This window comes from Rhipicephalus microplus, chromosome 7, assembly GCF_043290135.1.
Source record: "Rhipicephalus microplus isolate Deutch F79 chromosome 7, USDA_Rmic, whole genome shotgun sequence".
Classification (NCBI taxonomy): Eukaryota; Metazoa; Arthropoda; class Arachnida; order Ixodida; family Ixodidae; genus Rhipicephalus; species Rhipicephalus microplus.
The window spans coordinates 130,860,740-130,870,466 of record NC_134706.1 but is presented as its reverse complement, the minus strand read 5'-3'; the positions used below and the strand labels follow the sequence as shown (position 1 = coordinate 130,870,466).

Here is a 9,727-nt window from a genome sequence, read left to right as displayed (position 1 = left end):
TTGGGTTCGATTCCTGTCAGGACGCTGAAATTTATTATCAGCATTCGTCGGGGGGTCAACGCTTCCTATGGCGGGTTTTCCTTAACATTGGCATTTTCTCTTTGCATTACTCTGGTCGAAGCTACCGATGTCAAGTATTTCTTAGCGCTAGAGTGTTACAGCTGTCCATGTGTGCTCTCGTCATTCCTGGGTAGATGATACTAAGTGTGAATCACCCGTGGCACATACCCGCATACCAGCGGCACATCCCCGTCCGTGGGTATGTGCCACTGTCTGACGGGAAGTGTTTGACGACGTACGTGACGGAATTGTGGCAATATTCTTGTCTTGGCCAGCGCGTCATATTTCTCAAACTATCTTACCCTCCCATGCTAATTTTGGTTCATGTCAAGTTAAGGGGGTGACCACGAGAGCACCCAAACGTAAGCGGCTAGATAGATAGATAGATAGATAGATAGATAGATAGATACGCTCAAGGTCGCTGAGGTTTGCTAAGAAATGCTTCACATTTAAAAAAAAAAAAGGTCAATGCGGGCAGTGCCAATGCTGTGGTTGCATTAGACGACAGATGTTATCACTGGCCTGGCACCTAACCTCAAGCAGTTTCGATTGCCTTCATGTTCAAGAGGGGTCAAGTTAGGACATTCCGCGGCACTCAAAGAAATTGTTCCATTTCCCCAAGTCTAGAAAGTTTGAGAACACCTGGCCTAAGAGTTTCCGAAATCGCATCCTCACCTTCTCTTATCTGTCGAGAGGATGTGAATGGAACGTGAATACGAATCCACTTAAGTCTTTGTCGCTTCGCTGACAAGTTGGCCGCACTGCACTCGCGTCTTCGTGATAGGATTTTATCGAAAATGTGCAAAAACGGAACAATCAAGGGTGCACTGTCTGCGCGTATTAAGCACTACGCCCCGTCTCGATAACACAGTCGATACATCGACTCATTCATCTCACATTCTTCGCGGTTGTTGATATATCATTCATTTTCACTATTTCAATTCTTTTCGCAGCTTTGACCTGAGCGAATCTTTATAAATGGCCCGAATGCGGCGTTGTTTGGGCGTCACCACTGTCGATGACCTTGCTCGCTGAGCAAGAATTTGCGCGAGGCTTCACGCTTCTCTCTCCACCGGTGAACAACGTTAGGTTAAGCAACACAGCTCGGTCGCACCTGCGTCGCATCACGCACGGCACTCACCCACTATTTATTTACTATTTTCTCAACCAGCCTTTTCTGCTTCACATAACGAATGCGCCTTGAGACCTGGGCATTTCAGCGGCATCCACTGGCGAGGGCTCCTCTCTCTCAATCATTCGCGGCGCAGACGGAATGTGACGCCGTGTCGAGCAGCCTGGACTGTCTGGACATTCATCCTTTCTCGTGCACGGCTACGCTTTCCCTTTCCCTTTCGTTTCTCTCTCCTTCCGTAAGGCGCATGGCGCGCCGCTGAGCGTTACGGCCGCCGAACCAGACAGAGTTCAGATTACCCGGCCGCGGCAGCGCGTGATAGCTCTCGTCTTTTCTGACCTAGCCAGTCGGCACGCCGAGGAGGAAGGCGAACCACGAACGGCTCCTGCATCGGCGGCCAGGAACGGAACCCCCCTCTTCCATTCTTTTTCCTTCCGGGTGGAGCGACCGGTCGGTCCCTCGAGCGACCAACTGCAATAGCCTACGAGAGAGTTGCGAAAGGGGGGCCTAGCACAACGGCAAAAGACGCACCACCGCCTGTGCACACCAAGGGGGGGTCAGACGTGCAAGATCCACGGGGCGTCGGACGAGTCACAGAGGCGAGCGTCCACTTGACAGCAGCAACAGGTGTATTCGGTGCGAGCACAGCTCAACGTCACCACGATGTTGGCCATGCTGTATCCGTCAGTGTGCTTGTCACTCGTGCTGGGATCCTGGCTGATTGCGCCGGGCCTCTGGACGCTGGCCCAGACGCTCGGTGCTCTGTGGTTGGTGTCCCTGGTTGGACGCTGGATCACCGCCGAAATCCACGCCTTCATCGGAGGAAAACCCGTCGATCCCAAAGGAAAGGCCGTCCTCATAACAGGTAGGCGCGCGGGATTGGCGCCGAGTTTCGCTTCAGTCCGTCGTCATTTTCGTTGAACATCCTGGAGACGACCAACCGCGGTTCCTGAATGGCTCGCACGATGCCAATGCTGATGAAATGAAATCATTGTGTTGTCGATAATTTCTTGGGTAAAGCAGAGTGACAGACATGCATGAATCTGTGGTCATGTAAGCGTCGACGTAGCCTGAAGTAGGCGATCATTCCACTTTGTAAACGGTTGCGACGCTTGAACTTGAGCTAGTTTCGAGCGAGATTTTCATCATTGCCGAGCGGAATTGTGTTATGTTAAGGTTGTCTCGATGCCTGCGGCGTTAGCTTAGTTCCGATCGCATTGCGAGCTGGCATCGAATCTGTGGATTGAAAGCCAGGCTTGTTGACGTGATTTCGATTATGAGGAAATGCGGGAGCCCAGTTGGTCAAAGCTGATCGCCAGCTGCGGCACGCATCAGTATATAATTGAACATTAGTAAACTTCAATCGCGAAAACTCTATCCGCAAGAGCGTGATTCGGTTGAGCACTCCGTATTTGTTTCTTTTGATGACCTAGTTCCCGTCCAGTGTTGAAGCCGCTCATCGCTCCAGGCATACACCACTGGTTTAAAAAAAAAAAAAACCAGTAGCAAGTACGATGCCAGTACAATGTAAATGTGTTACATTGTAAGTACTGCTACAGACAATAGAAAAAACATGACGTTAATTGCAGTCAGGAAATTGTGTTAATTATTCATTGCAGAACTTCTTCCATTGTGAACTTGACAGAAACGACCCCGGATAAGTATCATGACCAGATCCAATGCGTACGACCTATTCAATTACATGGCAAAAATGAATAGATTGCTTAATCCTATCATTTTCAAACTGCGAAACAAGAAATATACGTTTAACATTCTATATATCATCTAATTTATACAGCCTTCTTTCCCCCTCTTGATTAGATATAAACTCTTTCATAGCATATAATTCGTATCTCCCACTTTTGCTCCGTTGAACATGTCTTGAGTACGTCGGAATATGATAAGTGGCAATCACCAATAATTTATAATACATCCTCTTTAAGGAATAAGACAAGAAACCCTCAAATTATGAACATCAGGCTGTTGACAAAGCCTACACGCGCTCACGTTCTGGCGAAGCGGCACGAAGAGATATCGACGCAGCTTAGTGGAAAACAAGGCGCGGCGAAACTCGGATGGAAGCGAGTAAGCGTCACGTGCAAAGGCTTAAGCGCTAGAAGAAGACGCCTTCGGTTATCGCTGTTTCTCGGCGACACTGGCTTAGCTTGTGTTTCGGTATGGCAAGCCGTGTCTCGAGTACAAGATGATAACGGGAATATGTGCTACTGGGTTCTGTTCACTAAATCTTGTAAGATATGATATGGTAGCCAACATCGGAAACGACTATTTGTCACACTTAAGCGCCGGTGTTTTCCGGTCGCTCTGTATTGCCCTTATTTCCCGCGTGAGCCGTCATATCTGGGGCTCTGTGTTTTCAGACAAATCCGGTAAAAAAATCCGGCAGTTAAAGAAACATTCGCCAGTTACACTTTTGACAGAACGAATTTATATGATGAACTCCGATTTTAAAAGGGCATTTTCGACGTTTTAAGGGGTTTTTCAAAGCTGAGAATCATCGATTCAAAGGAACGCAGTTCATTAGCGGCTGCAACCTCGCAAAGTATTGCTTGCGTAACAAGCTTTAAGGCTGTAATAGGAACAAACGTAGGCGTCTTGTATTCAAGTGCTTATGTGATCAAACCTTCTAGACATCCTAAATGCACTCAGTGCGGTGGCATGTTATCGTGTTCAGATTTCATTTCATGTAAATTTGAGATTTCGGAATGTTGAAAATAATAATATAATTATAAATGCTTTATTTATCGTCCGTAAGACGAAGCAAGCTGGTGCAAAATGCTGGGAATCAGCTTTACTGGTTACTGCATTCCCGCGTCCTTGCAAAAAAAAAAGTGCAATTAAGTGACTTTACAGCTTGGCAAATCAACACATGTGTACCAGAGTGAATTAGAACAGAAAGAGAGAATAAAAGAAAAGAGAGAGAAACAGCATTATCGGTAACAATGCAAGGCACATTTATTGGAAATAAAGCTTATAATGCACTATTAAACAGTGAATTTCAGAGAATTGAGTATTTACAGGAAACAAACACTGATAAACGCTGAACTTCCTCCGTAAATATACACACTGCGAAAAACACTCTCAGAAGTTCACGAAAAGTAAACTTCGAAAACAGGGCGCTTTTTGTTATAACCCATGATAGCTATCCGGCCAGTACATTTAGTGCCTCTTGTGAGCCGCTACCACTCGAATAGTTGTTTGCGTGTAGATTGAAAATCCAATGAAGTGGTACACGCGTGAGAAAACGTATACGCAACTGCAGCCCGCACAGGTACTATCAGCGTCAAATGAAACGCGAACAGCGGCAAGCCTTCGCGATAGTATATTGCATGCCGTCCTCTTAGCACTACGAACAGGCAGGCATATATGCGCAAAGCTGCCGAACAGAATGCGCGCGTCTGTCAATGGTGATAACCGGACGGCGCGCACAACATTATCGCAAAGGCTTGACGCTGAGTAGTCCGTCACACTGAAACAGTGGCTAAGGTGCTCGGCTGCTCACCGAAAGGACGCGAGTCGATCTCGATGGACGCGAAATGGTAGAGACCTTTGTACTGTGCGATGGCAGTGCACGCTGAAGAACACCAGATGCTCCAAGTTTCCGGAGCCTTTACGGCGCCTCTCATAATCGTACCGTGGTTTTGGGACGTAAAACTACAGATATGATAATGGTGTCCGTATATCTTTGCCTTCTGCAGCACACAGTGGCGAGCCGTCTGCTGTCGAGAGCATTCCCCCGGCGGATTCCGTGAGAGTAATGCTGTCGTCATCAATTCCGTCAAAGTAATACTCTCGACAGCAGGCGACTCGTGACTAGTTAGACGGCATAGACAGGGATCGTGGCGCCGTGAGACTTTTTCTCACCAGTGCTCATTCATTCAGTTTCCGCGGGCGAACGAAGTCTACTGCAATTTATTCCGCCATAATTTTCGATGTTTTTAAGTCCGGAGCATTTCATAGTCGCACGTGGTAGCAAACTCTGGCGTGTGCCGTCAACACTCCCACTGCTCAGGCTCGCCTCTCGTGCCAACTGTCTTCCCCCCCCCCCCCCCTTTCGCCTCACCAGGCCGACGCAGGAAACGTCTGCTAATACATAGCGACTGCTCGCGCCGCACAACCATTCATTGGCCACTCCATTTAGTCCCGAAAGATTAAGCTGGCTCTGGCCGACGCTGGCACGATCAACGAAGTCATGGCGAGCTAGCTCGGAAAGTTCAGAGCAGCGTCTCCACGTTTATATATTTATTTGTTTGTTTACATATTTATTTATTTATGGATTTGTCTATTTATTCATTTTTTCTTTGCGGGCGTTCTCTCACTTTTACCTGATTTGGAAAGGTAAATTTAAAAGAATAGCGCAACTGCTGAACATTTGCTAATATCTGTTTCGTAAAAAAACAGTTCCAAGCCACACGAACACACACGGAGCCAAAAGCAGGCCAGAAGTACGAATATTAGACAAATGTGTGTACTACCCATCATTTACATGCTCACTGAAGTGCCGTGCGTTGCAGCTCTCATAGACACTAGCGCCAGAGTTCCCACTAGTGTATATTAGGAAACTCTATGGCCACAATAGACCCTTTTGCTATTAACAAACTCAGGCCCTTCATGACATTTAGTTTCGTCTACCGATGTGCCGTGATAGCATCGGTGGACAACAAGAGCTTTAAAAAATAGCTCGCCAATATTCTACAGTTTCCTTCCCTTATTTGGAAATATATTCAAATGAATGTTCTTTTGAGCTACGTAAAAATTATAAGACATTTTCTGTTACTTTACGCACGTTCCTTTTGTGTAAAAAATCACACCATATCCATGGAGTACATAATGATGAGTGGGGCGAAGCATCCGTCAGTCCATCCTTGCTTCCATCCGTTCTTACGTCAGTCTGTGTGACCGTTCATCCATCTGTGCGTTCGTCTGTGCGTCTATCTGTGCGTCCATTCATCCGTGCATCCATCCGTGCATCCGTCCGTGCGTCCGTTTATTCATGCGCCCGTCTGTGCGCCCGTTTATCCGTCCTTGCGTCCGTGCAAGCATATGTCTGTGTGTCCGTCTGTGCCTCTGTTCATCCGTTCGTTCATCTAGTGAACACTTCAACTACCGCAATCTCGCATCTTTTCATAATATATTCATCATATAGAAGTACCGCCATCCAGCGGGCATTCCAAGGACTAAACGAGTGGTGGCACGGCCGGACTAGAGGAGCGGCACACACGCACTCCCTTACGGCCTGCGCTTCGTGTCTAGTTACCACCTTTCACCGCTGCTAGTTTATGACACTGCGAGCCAACCCTCGCTAAACCTTGCGAAAACCATGGAGGTTACGCCCAGCGAGTTTAATGTGGCAACCTTTTTGGTCAGATAGTGCTCAAAGTGCGTCCTTCTGTTATAGTTTTTAGAGAGGATATAATCTTTCTTGGGCAACTTTGACGCAAAAATGTTGGTCTGTCTGTCTGGTGTTTGTCTGTTCGTTCACCAGAATGATACCTGAAACGGCCAAAACCCAACCCCATTCGCAGCACCTACCAATATTGCTCAAGTTTCATTGTTCATACGATCGCCAATTAATCCGCAATCACAGCACGCCAATATTGTTCGGTGTGTCTCTTTATACTAGAGATCACATAGGGATAATTATTTCCAAGGACCATAGCATTTATCACGGTGCGCTGACTATGAAAAAGAAATTGTTTCCAACGCTTTGCTAAGACGACACGGTCGTGCACCTACCCGCCGCTTTGCTGCTGTTCTGTTGTTGCTGTGTTGTTGGGTTGCTGTCACTTGTTCGTGTGTGGTTTTTTATGCAAATTTCCTCGTACTGTCGCCTCCGTGGTGAGTGACATGGCGACAGCAAGGACGGATGCTCCGCCCCCTCTTCCTCCAAGATCGGGGTGTGACCTGCAGGCGTCAAATAGGACTGGTGCGCTTGAGCATGTGAACATGGCGTTGCCAAGGTCATCGAGCTGCTCCGACGGGGATGACATGGAATCTGACGGTGGATATGCTGAGGCCGCCGATTTAAGAGGAAGCTTCGCAAGACTTCAAGCGTGAGTGACCTCAACCACAATGCATCGTCCTCTCCGCAGATGTGCACGAATGCCTACGTCTCTATCACTGCTACAGGCAACCTGAATTCCCTGATTAGACAAGCTCTCATGGCGTATTTTGTTAGGATCTAGAGCTACAGGACAAATAAAAGAGGTCCACATTAATCCCAGAAAGAATATACTCGCTGTTGACACTTCTACACGAGCGAACCTCAACGCATTGAAGGCTGTGACTCAGATGGACTACATACCTGTGCGCTCCTTCATTATAAATGGAGGCTGCACCAATGCTTGTGTGATTCATGATGTGGATAAAGATATCGATAACAGATCTGTTAACGCCGATAAACTCGACTGTCAATTTCACAGACATACACTGTTTTGGACGGTAAAAATGTGTGAAGATACTTTTTGAGGGGGACACATTACCATCGCATGTGAAAGAACCACAATGCATCGTCCTCTCCGCAGATGTGCACGAATGCCTACGTCTCTATCACTGCTACAGGCAACCTGAATTCCCTGATTAGACAAGCTCTCATGGCGTATTTTGTAAGGATCTAGAGCTACAGGACAAATAAAAGAGGTCCACATTAATCCCAGAAAGAATATACTCGCTGTTGACACTTCTACACGAGCGAACCTCAACGCATTGAAGGCTGTGACTCAGATGGACTACATACCTGTGCGCTCCTTCATTATAAATGGAGGCTGCACCAATGCTTCTGTGATTCATGATGTGGATAAAGATATCGATAACAGATCTGTTAACGCCGATAAACTCGACTGTCAATTTCACAGACATACACTGTTTTTGACGGTAAAAATGTGTGAAGATACTTTTTGAGGGGGACACATTACCATCGCATGTGAAAGTGGGCTGTGTGTGGCATTCCATCCGCCCGTACGTACCTAGGCCATTACAGTGTCGCAAATGACGAAAACTTGGGCACGTTTGCGCTGTGTGCGTGAACAGGTTGACTTGTCCCCATTGCGGAGGAGATCATGAAGAGTCGTCATGCGGGGTATCTTACCTGAAGTGCTCCAACTCCGATGGTCCACATTAGTCGAGGTTGAAAGGTTGCCCTAAAGTGAAGACTGAAATGACCGTACTTAGGAAGATGGTACCAGATCATTCTACGCACAGAAAAGCGTATTATAAGGTGCACCATTGCCAGAGGCGCTCTCGTAACCGCAAGAGGAGATCAGCATCGACAACTGTACGAAAGGCTGTATTGCCTGATGATTCAGTGATAGATCCTCTGATATCTGCAGCATTATCTCAACCTCGAGTCACACCTCCTTTGAAGAACGTAACGGACAATACCTCATGGCCTTCTCTGCCGCCTCGAAGTGCTGAAGTGCACTGAAGTGCAAGGACCAGAAAACCGGCATGAACATCAGACTTCGTCATCGGATGTGCAAATAAAAACAATGCTCTACGCATTTGAATCGTGTCTTGTGAATGCTGCTTGTTGCTGTCAGGACGCTTGTTGCCAAGGCTGCAGTGCGAATTCTAGGGGGACTAGAATAGGTGCTTGGTGCTATCTAAAAATAACAAAAATCATGTGGCAGTCTCATTGTCATGACTGAGAGAAAGGATTAGTCATTCTGCTATATTTTATTGGAATGTTCAAGGGCTGCGAGGTCACTTCACGGATTTGAAACAGAGAATGCTGAAATATCCATTTCCTGTTGTTGTGACGTGCGAGCCGAATATGACTTCACCATTCAGACTGTCTGGATATCAACAATTCACTTCCCAGACAAATGGAAACCCTAGCGAAGATCTACTATTCGTGCGCTGTGACCTCACGTATTCCCCTTACCAAATACCTATGCATAGCAGCAATGAGTACGTTTAAATCACGTTGAAGCTAAAAAGACGCACGATATCGATCGTTGGTGGCTACATTTTAACAAGCGGGAGATTGGACGCTGGACACTTAAAACTTGTCATAGACTCCAGTTAAGGACCTCACGTCATTGTACGTGACTTCAATGCACACCACCATTTTCGGGGCAGCAGCGTCATAAGTACTCGGGGAAGACAACTTCTGGACTTCACAAGCAAAAATGGTCTTTTTATTCTTAACGACGGATCACCGATATGTCTCTGTGGCTTAACGTAAAGCAGCTGTCTCGACTTAGCTATCGCTTTTTGGTGCCTTTCAACATTCGCCGCCTCGTGCGCAGACGTTGAAACATACGGTAGTGATCATCTTCCTACTTACGTACAACTACAATAGTATACCGGCGTTGCAATCATTCGAAGGCGATGCAGAGATTGGGAGACTTTTCAAGAAGAGCTAGAAAAGTCTTGTATCTCTATAGTTTTGATTGATTGATATGTGGGGTTTAACGTCCCAAAACCACTATATGATTATGAGAGATGCCGTAGTGGAGGGCTCCGGAAATTTAGACCACCTGGGGTTCTTTAACGTGCACCCAAATCTGAGCACAC

The 9,727-nt window shown here is 46.9% G+C and overlaps 1 protein-coding gene across 1 annotated transcript in view; it reads left to right on the top strand.

Annotated features, from left to right (window-relative positions):
• The first annotated feature begins 1,572 nt into the window (after positions 1 to 1,572).
• LOC142767631 (17-beta-hydroxysteroid dehydrogenase type 6-like) overlaps positions 1,573 to 9,727 on the top strand; it is a 50,429-nt gene continuing 42,274 nt past the window's right edge. The window contains exon 1 of the mRNA XM_075869729.1: positions 1,573 to 2,057. Within this exon, the coding sequence (XP_075725844.1) occupies positions 1,856 to 2,057 (202 nt within the window). The 5' untranslated portion in view covers positions 1,573 to 1,855. The remainder of the gene's footprint in view (positions 2,058 to 9,727) is intronic.